This window comes from Giraffa tippelskirchi, chromosome 6 (genome assembly GCF_054371585.1).
Source record: "Giraffa tippelskirchi isolate mGirTip1 chromosome 6, T2T-mGirTip1v1.2.pri, whole genome shotgun sequence".
Classification (NCBI taxonomy): Eukaryota; Metazoa; Chordata; class Mammalia; order Artiodactyla; family Giraffidae; genus Giraffa; species Giraffa tippelskirchi.
Window position 1 is genome coordinate 98,955,746 of NC_137280.1, and position 16,098 is coordinate 98,971,843.

General features: G+C 34.6%; 1 protein-coding gene and 1 non-coding gene across 7 annotated transcripts in view; one reads left to right on the forward strand and one right to left on the reverse strand.

The window, feature by feature from the left end:
* Positions 1 to 16,098, forward strand: part of FNIP1 (folliculin interacting protein 1) — a 112,618-nt gene that overhangs the window by 72,755 nt on the left and 23,765 nt on the right. For all 6 annotated transcript variants that reach the window (XM_081500232.1, XM_081500233.1, XM_081500234.1 and 3 more), the window contains 2 exons: positions 2,164 to 2,365; positions 6,139 to 6,224. In XM_081500232.1, the coding sequence (XP_081356358.1) occupies positions 2,164 to 2,365; positions 6,139 to 6,224 (288 nt within the window). The remainder of the gene's footprint in view (positions 1 to 2,163; positions 2,366 to 6,138; positions 6,225 to 16,098) is intronic.
* On the reverse strand, positions 12,064 to 12,166 carry LOC145511790 (U6 spliceosomal RNA). Its single transcript, XR_014058169.1, has one exon. It is a non-coding gene; the product is annotated as a U6 spliceosomal RNA (small nuclear RNA).

The following is a 16,098-nucleotide window of genomic DNA, read 5'->3' on the forward strand; positions in this document are numbered from 1 at the left end:
GTGGAATTCCTTCATTGTATCATAATTCTTTGTTGAAGTTTTTGAGGAACTGCCATATTTTTCACCAGAATGCCCCATCATTTTACTTATATTCCCACTAAAAATGGCCAAGTTTTGTTTTGTTTTGATTGCACCAAGCTGCATGCTGGATCTTAGTTCTCTGACTAGGGATTGAATCTGTGCCCCCTTCATTGGAAGCATGAAGTCCTAACCAGTGGACTGCCAGGGAATTTCACTCCCCTGCCCCACTCCCTCACCCCCGCAATAGAAATGTACAAGAGCTCTAGTTTCTTAACATCCTCATCAGTAGTTAATTTCCATTTTTAAAATAAATAACCGTCCGCGTGGGTGTTAAATATCTCATTGTAATTTTGATTTGCATTTCTCTAATGGCTAGTGATGTTGTTTTCATATGCTTATCGGCCATGTGTATGTTTTCTTTGGAGATATGTCTGTTCAGGTGTTTTACTCATTTTTTTAATCAGGTGAATTATTGTTGTTGAATTGTAGTAGTTCTTTATATACTTCTGGATATCAGTCCCTTATAAGGTACATGTTTTGAAATATTTTATCCCATTCCATTTGTTGCCTTTTTATTCTGTTGATATGTTTTTTGGTATACGTGCGTTTGTGTTCAGTCACTCAGTCATATCTGACAGTGGACTTTGCAACCCTATGGACTGTATAGCCCGCCAGGCTCCTCTGTCCATGAGATTTCCCAGGCAAGAATAATGGAGTGGGTTGCCATTCCCTCCTCCAGGAGATCTTCCTAACCCAAGGATAGAACCTGCATCTCCTGCACTGGTAGGCAGATTCTTTACCACTGAGCCACCTGGGAAATCACTTTAGATACACAACAGTTCTTAATTTCTATGTTGCCCAATTTATTTTTTTCCTTTGTTGCTTTACTTTTGGTGTCATCCAAGAAATCACTGCCAAATCCAATGTCGTGAAGCTTTTATCCTATATTTTCTTTGAGGGGTTTTATAGTTTTAACTCTTCTGTTTTGGTCATTGGTCCATTTATTGCATGCTTTGATATTATAGTTTTTCATATTTCTATTTTGGCAAATTCATTCATTCTTGAATTTTTTTTTTTTTTTTAATCTGTGTTAAGTATAAGTAAAGATGATGAAGCTTGATTCCTTTTTTATTCACTCGTTTTATTCCTTCATCTTCGACTTTACTTCTGGAATCAAAAGGGGAAAAGTAGATTCTAGAACAGTGAAGAGATTATATCAGACTCATCTATAAACCTTGAAATTCAGGCTCTTTTAGGTTGGTTTTGCATTGGGATTACTTACTTTTTTTCAGTTCAGTTCAGTCGCTCAGTTGTGTCCGACTCTTTGTGACCCCGTGGACTGCAGCATGCCAGGCCTCCCTGTCTGTCACCAACTCCCAGAGTTTACTCAAACTCACGTCCATTGAGTCAGTGATGTCATCCAACCATATCATCCTCTGTCACCCCCTTCTCCTCCCACCTTCAATCTTTCCCAGCATCAGGGTATTTTCCAGTGAGTCAGTTCTTTGCATCAGCAGGCCAAAGTATTGGAGTTTCAGCATCAGCATCAGTCCTTCCAATGAATATTCAGGACTGATTTCCTTTAGGATGGACTGGTTTGATCTCCCTGCAGTCCAGGGGACTCTCAAGAGTCTTCTCCAACACCATAGTTCAAAAGCATCAATTCTTCAGTGGTCAGGTTTCTTTATAGTCCAACTCTCACATCCATACATGACTACTGGAAAAACCATAGTTTTGACTAGATGGACCTTTGTTGGTAAAGTAATGTCTCTGCTTTTTAATATGCTGTCTAGGTTGTTCATAACTTTTCTTCCAAAGAGCAAGCGTCTTTTAATTTCATGGCTGCAGTCACCATCTGCAGTGATTTTGGAGCCCCCCAAAATTAAGTCTGTCACTATTTCCATAATTGAACAAAAATGTTTCCAATCTGACTCTATTAAAGTTTCTTACAAAAATATGAATATAAAGGAATAGGCAATATATTTCTCAAAGATATACATAATTGATATGAATGTTTAGATTTGCTTGATAAAACACCGCAAGACCTTTAGCTTGCCTACATTTAATTACCAAGGAGATTGAATTGTGAATTTAATCATTTTCAAAATTTTAAAATTAAAAAAAAAAACATTTATTTTTAAGGTCTATAGAAGAAAGCTTTAATCTGTCAGATGAAAGCTGTGGCCCTAACCCAGGAATTGTGAGGAAAAAGAAGATTGCAATTGGGGTAATCTTTTCATTATCCAAAGATGAAGATGAAAATAACAAATTTAATGAATTCTTTTTTTCACATTTTCCTCTGTTTGAAAGCCACATGAACAAATTAAAGAGTGCAATAGAACAGGTAAGCATAACCATGTTTATGGTTTGTTTTTATTTTTTATTTTCCTTTGAATCTTATTCTCTTGCTTAAGCATTGTGTTTATTCTTTTGGCAGAAAAATTAACAGACTCTGTGCAGGTACCCTACAAAGTGATCTGGGAGATGCAAAGTAGACTTCAGTTCTTTTTTTTTTTTAACCTTTTATTTTGTGTTGTGGTATAGCCTATTAACAATGCTGTGATAATTTCAGGTGAATAGCAAAGGGATTCAGCCATACATACATGTATCCATTCTCCTCCAAAACTCCCCTCCCATCCAGACTGCCACATAATATTAACTTTAGCTCTTTTTAAGGAGCTTATTGCCTGAAAAAAGATCTGAGGTCGTTTATCCATTCAATAAATAAGTATTTGAGGGCCGGTAATGTGGCAGGCCTCTTCTAGCAGGATAAGAGTTTAAAAAAGCAATACTCTAGATCATGGGGCAGCAAATAAACAAATAAATATATACGATTTTAGATGATAACAAGTACTAGGAAGAAAAATAAGAGAAAGGTTTTTTATGGAGTGCTGGATGGAGGATTACAGATTTTTATAGGACAGTCAAGAATGCTCCTGATAAAGTCACATATGACCCAGAGATACAGAGGAAATTAGATATAACCATCTGAGACAGGAATTTTACTGGTAGAGGCAAAGGAGTAAGCCTGATGCTTGGGCATCAGTAGGGAGGAGTAAGGAGGCCAAAACGGCTAGGTGAAGTAGGACTAAATCATGTAGGGCCTCACAGGATACCATTGTACGAGCATGGGCATATACACTTAAGAAAGATAGAAAACCATGGGAGTGTTTTGAGCAGGAAAATGACATGATTCATGAGAATCACTTTTACTGCTGGTGGAGAATAGATTTTCTAGGGGCGAAGTTGGATGCTTTGGGATCAGTTACAAGGCTATTGAAATATAATTCAAGTGAGAGATGATGGGTAGTCAAACCAGTTTCATGATGGAATTGGTGAGAAATGGTTGGATTCTGGATATATTTGAAAATAGATCTAAATGAGATTAGCTGATGGACTGAGTTGGAGCTGTAAAAGAAAGAAACATGGAGATGGACTGGGATTTTTCTTTTGAGCAGTAAGATGGGTGGAATTGCCAGGACTAAAATGGGAAAACCACAAATGGAACAGGTTTGGTGGAGGAAGATTGTGAGTTTGTTTGTGATGATGCCTCCTGGACATCCAAGTAATTGTGAGTCTAGAGTTTAGGGTCTAGGCTGAACAGTCACCAGTGTATAGATGGTATTTTAATCTAAGAAGCTGATTGAGAGGGAGAGGAGATCCTGATTTGTGGAGCATTTCAGTAGTTAAAATTGAGGGAGCTGAGAACTAGCCAGGAAGACTGAGGATTGCCCATTTAAATAGGAGGAAAAACGAGAAGAGTACTTTTGGGGTAAGCTCGGTGAAGAAAGTGGTCTAAGAAGGTAGCAGTGATCAATTGTGTCAAATGCTGCTGATAGTGCATGTAATAAATTGATGTAAAGAAAATTGTGAATATAAGAACGTAAGAGTAAATAAAAAAGAAGGAAAAGCTAAGTTTTTCAGGAGTTCATAGGGAAGAAAAATGACTTCCTACTGGGAAGATGTTTCATTTGGACTGCATCTTAATGGAGTTGTAGAACTTTTTTTAACATAATGCTTTGAAAAATGGATAGAACAGAGTAACAGGGAAAATTGCTGTCTTTGCCACCCAAAGAGAACCCATTGACATTTTGCTGAAACTCTTACTCAGACCTTTTCTGTGCATATTGTATTTCACTTGACTGGAACTGTGCTGTCTTCATATTGTTTTTATTACGTGCCTGTTTTGAAAAATTCATCCTTGTTAACATGTACATTTCTCATTATAAATGGTTCTTAAATATATTTTAGTGGCTTTCCTCCATTTAAGTAACTTTTTGATTAGGCCATATCTGCTTTTTCTCAGCTATAGCTACACTTCAGTTAACATCTTGGTGAAATTTCCAGATTATGTTTTACGAGATTCCTATAAGTTGAATCATTGAACATAACTAAATTTCTTAATCCCTGTGACAGAATGCAGAAAGGAAAGGATACAAAGAGTAGTAGTAGGTGGTGTGGCTAACAGAGTTAATGTGGACCAGATCACAGGGAGTCTAGAATGCATGCAAGGATTTTTGACTTTGTTAGACTGTCTTCAAATTGTGCTCTAAGAAGGTTATTATGGCAGCATGTTTGAAAGAGACTAGTAAAAGAAACTAGAGATGCAGGAGCAATTAGAATGGTCTAGAAAGCAGAGGGTGCATTTCAGTAACTCATTAGTGCCTGAGGATCATGTGCCTCTAAAGAAGGCACTGTGTTAGTTATTCACACTAAATCTATTAAAAGACAAATAGATCATTAGCGATACCTTTTTAGTGAGCGATTAGTGAGCGATGAGTAAAGTCCATTTTCGTTTTTCAGAAGTTCAACACTCATGGCATTTTCTTCAGTTTGCTGCTGTGTTTTTTGTAGTCAATTGTTACCAGAGTCAGTACATGGAATATTAAGCTGTGGCTGAACTGACATTTCAGTTACAGGGAAAAGTGTTTAAACTTTGTATAAAACTTGAAATATTCAAGCAATATAGAACTCGTTAGAGGTTACTTTTTAAATGTTTTAATGCTCTGTTCGTTCTGCACTCTAAAGGGCACATTGCAGTTGTATATTTGTTCATGTTTAACAACTCATTTCTTTATAAAACTGAAAGAGCTGAGTGAATACTTTCATATAAATGAACAGAACTTATTCTATACTTAATTAATCATAGAATATAGTAAACATTGAAACACGTATGTAAGTTATGTTCTAGGGCTGTTTTTAAATTATCACTTATTTATATTTTAAATGAAAAACTATAGATTCTGTTTCTGAGCACTGTGGGAGTTATTTCAAAGTTTGCACTACCTTTTGAGATCTATAATGTAGTTAAATTTTTTTTTATTGTTCATAAAGTTAAGGAATAATATTGCTCAGTTCTACCCAAAGAATATTTACTTCTTTATAAATTAGGAGTCTCTCAGCAGTTTGTGAAAACAAAAATTGTCACTTTTACCTTATGAACCTTTGGGATGTACATGAATGATTCTGGCCTAAAGTAGTCTAACCTTCTCTTAAATACGTATTTGAACATTTAAAAAATTAATGTGTAATTACATAAGTAATGTAGAATTACATTCTCTCTGAAAAAGTTTTAAAAATTTCAAAGTTCTTTCTGATAACCATATTCTAATCCTGGTCTTCTTTTCGTCTACCTAAAGTAGGACTTCTCAACCTTGGCTAAATATCTTTTTATGAAAGCAAACATTAGTAATAACTTGAGATATCTTTCAGTAGAATATTTATGTTTTAGATTTAAAAAAAGGATTTACTTAACAGAACCACTATTTATGGAATATTAGCAAAGCTCAGGAGTAGTTGTTACTGAGTATAGCATTTTATGATCTGTTTGAGAGAAAAGTTTTATGTACCTCAGAAACGGTCAACATCACTTTCTTTGTGTTTTGACATTCTCTTTCAATTAAGAGGCCTAACATCAGAAAAATTTGAATTTTGTTATACTCATTAATGACCAAAAGTGCAAAAACAAGCCACTAGAAATATGTGTGCCTTCTTTATACATATCTAGTTAAGAATGGTACGTAGATGTTATAGATATATGTGATTTTGTCTTTTACTTTTTTCCCCCATATTTTGCCCATGGTCAGAATAAGAATTAACTATTTGATTGCTTTCAAGGCTATGAAAATAAGCCGGAGATCAGCTGATGCCAGTCAGAGGAGTTTGGCATATAATCGAATAGTTGATGCACTAAATGAATTCAGGTATGTTTTCTCCAGCCTTTCATAATATAGAATTGTTTCATGGTGTACACTAGAAAATTTACTTATTTTCTTTACTTACTCTGATAAAATATAATTCTTTAAACTTCTCTGTCCCATAGTCAAATGAGGGTGTAATTCAGTAGGCTGTTGACTTTTATTATTAAATATCAAAAGTGCTTGGAATTCAAGCACACTTGGGAGGAGTCAGTAGTATGGTTGCTAGCATTGGACCACTGAACAAGCAGATATAACCAGAAGAGACCCTTGTTTTAGCAGAAATGTGCTTTGACCTTTGTTGGGCTCCTAGATACAGGGACTGGTAAAGTGACGGTAATCACACATTCTTAGATACATGGAATACAAAAATATACATGGATATAAGGAATATGAACTTTGATGTTCCATATAACTTTGTTGCTTAATCCTTTCATTAGCAGTGTTTTCTGGCACAACAAAGCTTGGTCCCTGAAGCTCAAGCAAGTGCTGTAACTGCACTGTAGTTATGGCAAGGAAACATGTTGCATGTGATCTTATGTCAGGAATCACACTAAGTGACTAATGTGTTTCTGTCTCAAAGAGATTCACTTCAGTTTTACTTTGTCCTCTTATATTCTTAGTCTTTCTTCCTTTACACTAGAGAAATAGTATAACACGTAGGGCAAGAACTAAAGACTTGAGTATCTGACAGACAGACCTGTGGCTCTGCCTTTTATTATCCCTGATGACCTTGGGCAGATATTTTAGCATTTTTTTGACCCTTAGTTTTCTAACATAAAATCTGTGAATTCAATTTAGTAATGGTCGAATAGATTGTTGTAAAGATAGAATAAGATAATGTATGTAAAGTACTTAGCAGAATGCCCAACACTGATGTGATCACTATTATATATGCCAGATATAACCTATATCACTGATTTTCAAAAGTCATTCATAGTTGATGTTCATAGTATTGCCAGATCTAAACTGACCCTGTTTTGCTACCTAAATAAATGTATCTCAAAATGAAACTTTATGCATTATTACCCTAAATGGGAAATCAACATCCTTTGCTATGATAAGTAAGCTATAAAATGAATGCATAATAATTAAACTTAAAATATGTATCTGTGTACCACCTAAGGTTTATTATCTCCAGTAGTCTATGTACCTCACTTTTGTTCATTGGCTTGTCTTGCATGGTCAAGGATCTTCTGGATTTGTTTAAATATGAGTTACTGCATTTTGAAGTAAAAGGCTGTTTTGGCCTGTGATACTACGAGATTGCTACTGTGAAACTGTAAATATGTGATGTATATACTTTTTTTTTAATGGAAATGGCTAGGAAGTCATATATTTAGTAAATTTGACAATAAGAGAATGCGTTTGTTTTCAACTTTGATCCTTTTATATTCTTCATTTTTCTCTTTTTGTGTTAAACCACAGTGAAAGTAAATCTGGTGTCCTCTGTCTCTCTCTCAAAGAAGAGATTTAAACCTCTCTCGAAGAGATTTCATTGCTTCAGCCATATTCTAGAATCTTTGAACTTACGATAAAATAAAACATAAGATCATTAAGTTTTCAGCCATGTTATGCTCTAGAAGTATTATGATTTTGCATTTACAATTTAGGTCTATGATCCATTTTTATTTATTTATCTTTTGTGAAAGCTATAAGGTCTTTATCTAGCTGCATATTTTTGCATATGAATGTACACTTGTTCCAGCATCATTTGTTGAAAAGACTGTCTTTGCTTTGTATTGCTTTTACTCCTTTATCAAGTATCAGTTGAGTATATTTCAGGGGCTCTATTTTTGAGCTTTCCGTTTTGTTTCATTGATCTATTTGTCTGTTCTTTCAGCAGTACCACGCTGTCCTGCTTAATGTAACTTCATAATACTTCTTAAAATCAGATTATATGAGTCCTCACGTTTGTTCTTTTCCTTCAGTGTTGTGTTGACTATTCTGGATCATTTGTCTCTCCAAACTATCAAATCTGCAACAAATCAGTTTGTTGATATTTACAAAATAACTTACTGGGATTTTGATTGAGATTGCATTGAAATTGTAGATTGGGAAAAGTTGACGTCTTACCAATAGTAATATTTCCTGTCCATTAACATGGAATAGTTTTCTGTTTATTTGTATGTTCTTTGATTTCTTTAATCAGAGTTTTATAATTTTCCTCCTGTAAATCTTATACATTTAAAAATTTATACATAAGTATCTCAGGGTGTTTTTTTTTGGTTATTAATGATACCTTGTTTATAATTTCAAATTTCAACTGTTCACTGATGATATATAAGAAATCAATTGACTTTTGTATATTAACCTTATATTATGCAGCCTTGTTGTAACTGCCTATTAATTTCTACGAGATTTTTGTCATTTCTTTTAAATTTTTACATCAGTGCTCATCTGTGAATAGAGACAGATTTATGTCTTCCGTCCCAATCTGTTTACCTCTTATTTCTTTTTCTTGCCTTACTGGATTAGCAAGGGCTTCCAGTATGATGTAGAAAAGCAATGATGAGAAGGTTCATCCTTACCTTATACTAGATCTGAATGAAAAAGCTTCAGCTTTTTCACCATTAAATATGAAGTTAAGTTTCTTACACTGTCTATCAAATTGAAGAAGGAATAAAGAGGGATCTTTATTCCTGGCTTGCTGAGGTATTATTAATTATTGATTCAATTGTAAAAATAGGTATAGGACTCTTCAGGTTACCTGTTTCTTCTTTTGTGAGTTTTGGTAGCTTGTATCTTTCAAGGAATTGGTCTGGTTCATCTAACTCATCAAATTAGCAAGCATAGAGTTGTTCATATTACTTCTTAATTATACTTTTGATGTCCATAGGTTAGTAATGATGGACTCTCTTTTGTTTCTAATATTAGTAATTTGTGTCATTTCTCTTTTTTACTTGGTTATCTTGGATAGACACATAAATTTTCAAAGAACCTTTGATCATTTCAAAGAACCAGGTTTCGTTTTGTTGATTTTTAATCTATTGATTTTTGTCTTTAATTTCAATAATTTTTAATCTGATTTTTATTTCTTTTTTCCTGTTTGCTTTAGTTTTATGTTTTTCGTCTTTCTCTAGTTTCCTGAAGTTAAACCTTAGATTATTGCTTTCAAATCTTTTTCTCTAGTATATGCGTTCAATGCTATAAATTTCCCTCTAAACACTACTTTTGCTGGATTCCATAGGTTTTGTTGAATGAAAGTTTAATTCAAAAATTTTAAAATTTCTCTTGAGATTTCTTCTTTGACTTTTATGTTAAAAAATATATTTTTAAAATCTTTTTTAAGTATTTGGAGATTTTCCACATATCTCTTTTTTTTAATTTTTATTTTATAATGGAGTAAAGTTGTTAATTTCAGGTGAACAGAAAAATGATTCAGTTATACATATATATACATGTATCTATTCTTTTTAAGTTCTTTGCCCATTTAGGTTATTATAGAGTATTGAGCGGAGTTCCCTGTCCTATGCAGTAGCATATAAGTTCATTCTCTTTAAGTCTGTGAGACTGTTTCTGTTTTATAAATGAGTTCATTTGTATCATTTTTTTTTTTAGATTCCACAAATAAGTGATGTGATAGATGATATTTGTCTTTCTCAGTCTGAGTTACTTCACTTGGTATGTTAATCTCCAGGTCCATTCATACTGTTGCAAGTGGCACTATTTCATTCATTTTAATGGCTGAGTAATATTCCTTTGTCTGTATTTACTGCATTGTCTTTATCCATTACTCTATTTATGGACATTTAGGTTGCTTCCATATCTTGGCTATTGTAAATAGCGCTGCTGTGAATATTGGGGTCCATGTATCCTTTTCAACCATGTTTTTCTACAGATATATGCCCAGGAATGAGATTGCTGGATCATATAGTATTAAGTTTCTTAATGAACCTCTGTACTGTTCTCCATAGTGGCTACACCAATTTACATTTGCACCAAAAGTGGGTTCCCTTTCCTCCTCACTGTCTCCAGCATTTATTGTTTGTAGACTATTCTTGTTGGTTTGAGATGATACCTCATTGTAGTTTTCATTTGCATTTCTCTAATAATTAGCAGTGTTGAGCATCTTTTCTTATAACTCTTGGCCATCTGTATGTCTTCTTTGGAGAAATGGCTATTTAGGTCTTCTGCCTATTTTTTGATTGGCTTGTTTGTTCTTTTTACGTAGGGCTTCCCTGATAGTTCAGTTGGTAAAGAATCCACTTGCAATGCAGGAGACCCCAGTTCAGTTCCTGGGTTGGGAAGAATCCACTGGAGGAGGGATAGGCTACCCACTCCAGTATTCTTGGGCTTCCCTTATGGCTGAGCAGGTAAAGAATCTGCCTGCAATGTGAGAGACCTGGGTTCGATCCCTGGGTTGGAAACATCCCCTGGAGAAGGGAAAGGCTACCCACTCCAGTATTCTGGCCAGGAGAATTCCATGAACTGTATAGTCCATGGGGTCACAAAGAGTTGTACACGACTGAGCGACTCACACTTTGACTATCACTTTGTTTTTTGACGTAGAGCTACGTGAGCTGTTTGTAAATTTTGAAGATTAATCCCAGGTCAGTTACACTGTTGCAAATATTTTCTCCCGTTCTGTGGATTGTCGTTTCATTTGGTTTATGGTTTCTTTTGCTGTGCAAAAGCTTTTGAATTTGATTAGATCCCATTTGTTAATTTTTGCTTTTATTTCTCTTACTCTAGGAGCCAGATTGTAAAAGGTATTGCTGTGATACATGTCAAAGAGTGTTATGCCTTTATTTTCGTCTAATAAAGAGTTTCATGGCTTCCCCTGTGCCTCAGTGGTAAAGAATCCACCTGCCAAGCAGGAGTCATGGGTTCAATCCTTGGGTTGGGAAGATCCCCTGGAGAAGGAAATGGCAACCGACTCCAGTATTCTTGCCTGGGAAATCCCATGGACAGAGGAGCCTGGTGGGCTGCAGTCCATGGTGTTGCCAAGAGTCAGACATGACTTGGTGACATGCATGCATGCACGTATCATGAGATCATTATCACAGTAAGTTTAGTGAACATCCATCATCTCCTATAGATACAAAATTAAAGAACTTAAAAAAAAATATTTTTCTTGTGATGAGAACTCAGGATTTACTTGTAACAGCTTTCATATATGACATACAGCAGTGGTAATTATATTAATCTTGTACATTTGTATCCTTAGTTCTTATTTATCTTATAACTGGAAATCTGTAGTACCTTTTGACTGCTTTCATTCAAGTCCCTCTCCTTCCTTACAGCTTATACATCAGTGCTCTCAAGTACATACCTGTTAAAGTTCGTTATTTTCAATTATTGCCAAGATGGAGTTTACCCCTTTTGTTTTCTTTTAGAGGCTTTATGATTTCAGGTCTTGAGTTGAAGTCTTAAGTCCATTTTGAATTGATTTTTGTTTGTGGTATGAGATAAAGGTCCGGTCATTCTTTTACATGTGGTTGTCCAGTTTTCTGAGAACCATTTAGTGAAAAGGCTATCCTATCTCCATGTTATATTTTTGGCTCCTCTGTCATAAATTAATTGACCATATATATGCAAGGGTTTATTTCTGGGCTCTCTGTTCTGCTCCACTGATTTATTTCTGTTTTTATTCCAATAGTATACTGTTTGATTATTATTGCTTTGTAATACAGTTTTAAACCAGGGAGCTTGTTGCTTTCACCTCTGTTCTTCTTTCTCAAGATTGCTTTGACTACTCAGGGTTTTATGTGGTTCCATACAAGTTTTAGGATTGTCTCTTCTATTTTTGTGAAAAATGCGATTGGAATTTTGTTAGGGGTTGCATTAAATCTGTACATTGCTTTGGATAATATGAACATGATTTTTTATTGTTTTTTTTTTTTTAAATATGGAATGTTTCATGGATTTGTGTGTACCTTGGGCAGGTAGCCTTCCTAATCTTCTCTGTATTGTTTCAGTTTTGTTATATGCACTATCAAATGAGCATGAATATGGTTTAATTCAATGTTTTGTTGACTTTGGACTGGGATTGTTACGTTTTGAACAATTCTTTTTGCTTATTGCCAAAAAGAATCCTGCAGTTCTTTGGGGTTTTTTTGACATTTACATTTTGCGATATTACCCAGCATTGAATCATTGCCCTTGTACTTTGAGCTGTATCTTACATTATTGGATTAGTTTCTTTTCTTTAGTCACAAGCTTTGTGGCAAAAGGCCAAGAGTCTGTTCTCAAGCTCTGAGGAAGCACTGTCATCATAGATCCAGCTGAGGTTACCAGAATAGTAAATATTGTCATGAGACTCATTCCTGGTAGAAGACTGGTTTTGCTCTTAGGTTAAGCTCAGCATTTTGAGTAATGAATTTTTGAGTTAAATACCTACAAGATCATTGCTGTGATGTAAAGTAGTGTGAATTGCCTCCCCTTAAAATTTTAACATTGCCTGGAATTTACAACATCTATGAGTTATAAAATCATTGTAGGAAATTGCTTAGCCATTCCAGTAGGTTAGGTCTCTATGCTTTCACTGCCAAGGGCTTGGATTTGATCCTTGGTCAGGGAACAAAGATTCCGCATGCTGCACAGTGCAGGCAACAAAACAGAAAGAAAGAAGCAGAAGACCATTTTAAATGTGTCCTGATTGTATATTTTCCTTTTTGTATTAGTCTGATTATTTTACTTCCGTCTGAATAACTACATGAAATTAGTTAAACATTCTTATAATACTTTAAAAATACTTTATAAAACACTTATGGTTTTTTTTAAGCAATTTATCCGTAGATGTACTTTTAATATGTACAGTTGATCCTCATTATTTACAGATTTTGTATTTGTGAATTAGTCTGCTTGCTGAGATTCATTTATAAACCTAAAATATGGTGATTATGTGATCATTTGTGGACATGTGCAGAGCAGTGAAAATTTTGAGTGCTCAACACATTTCCAGATGAAGTCAAATAAGACAGTATTCTCCCTTCTTTTTATTTGTTTATTTTTTATTTTAATTGGAGTATAATTGCTTTACAGTGTTGTGTTGGTGTGTACTGTACAACAAAGTGAATAAAATATAAGTATACATATATCTCCTCCCTCCTAAGTCTCTCCACCCACCCATCCCACTCCTCTAGGTCATCAGAACCCTGAGCTGAGTTCTCTACAGCAGCTTATCACTAGCTATCTGTTTACACATGGTAGTGTATATATATCAGTGCTACTCTTTCAGTTCATCCCACCCTCTCCTTCCCTAGCCTGTGTCCCCAAGTCTGTTTTCTATGTCTGTGTCTATTCCTGCCCTGCATATAGGTTCTTAAGTACCATTTTTTTTTTGATACCATATATATGTATTAATATATGGTATTTGTTTTTCTCTTTCTGACTTGCTTCACTCTGTTTAACAGACTCTAGGTTCTTTCACATCACAAAAATGACCCAATTTTGGTCCTGTTTATGACTGTGTAATATTCCATTATATATATGTACCACAGCTTCTTTATCTGTTCATCTGTCCGTGGACTTCTATGTTGCTTCTGTGTCCTGGCTGTTGTAAATAGTGCTGCAATGAACATTGGGGTCCATGTATCTTTTTGGATTATGGCTTTCCTATGGTATATTCCCAGTAGTAGGTGTGCTGGTTCATACGGTAGTTTTATTCCTAGCTCCTTAAGGAACCTCCATCCTTTTCTCCATAGTGGCTGTGTCAGTTTATATTTCCACCAACAGTGCAGGAAGGTCCCCTTTTCTCCATATCATCTCCAACATTTGTTGTTTGTAGATTTTTTGATTATGGCCATTCTAACCAATGTAAGGTAATAATACCTCATTGTAATTTTGATTTGCATTTCTCTAATAATGAGTGATGTTGAGCACCTTTTCATGTATTTTTTCGTTGGCTGTATATCTTCTTTGACGTACTCTTCCTTGTTTCAGCTCTCAGTTTTATAAACAAGTGTCCTTTTCATGGTCTATTTAGTGCTGCTTTTTAAAAAACATCTTGCACTTTTTTTTTTTTTTTAGTGATTTTGTAATTAAAATTGGCCCCAAAGACTGTTTTCCAAAAAAGATGCACAGCTGGCCAAGAAACACATGAAAAGATGGTTAACATCACTAATTATTAGAGAAATGCAAATTGAAATGACAGTGAGTTACTACCTTATACTGGTCAGAATGGCCATCATTTAAGAGGCTTTTAATAAATACTGGAGAAGGTGTGGAGAAAAGGGAACCCTCCTACACTGTTGGTGGGAATTCATATTGGTGCAGCTGCTATGAAGAACAGTATGGAGGTTCCTTAAAAAACTGAAAATAGGATTGCCATATGATCCAGCAGTCCCATTGTGGGCATATATCCAGAGAAGATTCTGATTTTAAAAGATACATGCACCCCAGTGTTCAGAACATCACTATTTACAGTAGCCAAGGAGTAGAGACATCTAAATGTCCATAGATAGATGAATGGATAAAGAAGGTGTGGTATATATACACAGTGGAATACTACTCAGTTAGTAAAAAAAAAGAATGAAGTAATCCCATTTGCAGCAACATGAATGAACCTAGAGATTTTCATACTAAGTGAAGTAAGTCAGAAAGAGGCAAATATCATGTGATATCACTTATCTGTGGAATCTAAAATATGTCACAAATGAACTTGTTTACAAAACAGAAACACGTTCATGGACAGAAAACAAACTTACAGTTACCAAAGAGGAAAGGTAGAGGGGAAGGATAAAATTGGGAGTTTCGGATTAGTAGATACATACTACTATATGAAAAATGATAGATAAACAGCACAGTCCTACTGTTATAGCACATGAAAGTATATTCAGTATTGTGTGATAAACCAGAGTGGAAAAGAATGTATATATACATATATAGATAGGTATATCTATATATGTATATATCTAGGAATCACTTTACTGTGTACCAGAAACTAATACAACTTTGTAAATCAGCTATACTTCACTTTAAAAAAATATGGTCCACAAGCATAGTGCTGAAATGCCAGCTAATGTTCATAAATGCAAGAAGGTTGTGATGTGCCTTACAGAGAAAATATATGTTAAGCTTTTTCAAGGCATGCATCATAGTGCTGTTGGCTGTGAACTCATTATTAATGAATTTAATATTAAATAAAGTGTCTTTAAATAAATTAAGTTTATTTAATATTAAATAAAGTGTCTTTAAACAAAAACTCACATCAAACAAGATTATATACTGATAGACTGACAAAAGTGTTGTGACCAGTGGCTCGCAGAAACCTGACCCTTTATTTTCCTCATGAACAGTGATTCATTGTTCACTACTAATTCAGTGTTTCTGTTGACTTCATAGATCATTGCTGCAAATAATGAGAAGCATTTTAAAGCATGTGTTTCTTTGAAACAAGATGATTAATGAATTTTGGGTAGTTGAGAAGGAAGAGGAAGGAAATGATTCACATGTGTATGGAAGTCCTGTAAGCTAAAGAATTGAGAACTATGTTTAGTTAGCATTGCTGCCTGGCAGAGATGAAGTCCTTGAATTTTTTTTTTTTTTAATTTTAATTGGTGTATAGTTGCTTTACAGTGTTGGGTTATTTTCTGCTGTACAGCAAAGTGAATCAGCCATATGTATACATTCAAGTCCTTGGATTTTTACTTAGATTTTATGTATATCAATGAAAACTAAATCATGTCATAGTTCCCTTCTAAGTAAAGAGAGTTTTTCATTCTTTAGGGACAGATGAAGAAAACTAAAGGGTCAGATGACTGAAAATACTTGCCTTTCTTACCATTCATCGGTAGGGAATAATCATTAAAGAGGCTAGAGAGCAAGTAGTATTACTTCTAGGTTGTTAATGATAACATAGAATTTTGTGTAGTGAGAGCTGTATCATGTAATTTTTTTGCCATCTTTTCACTTGGTACACTTCAAGGTCATGGTG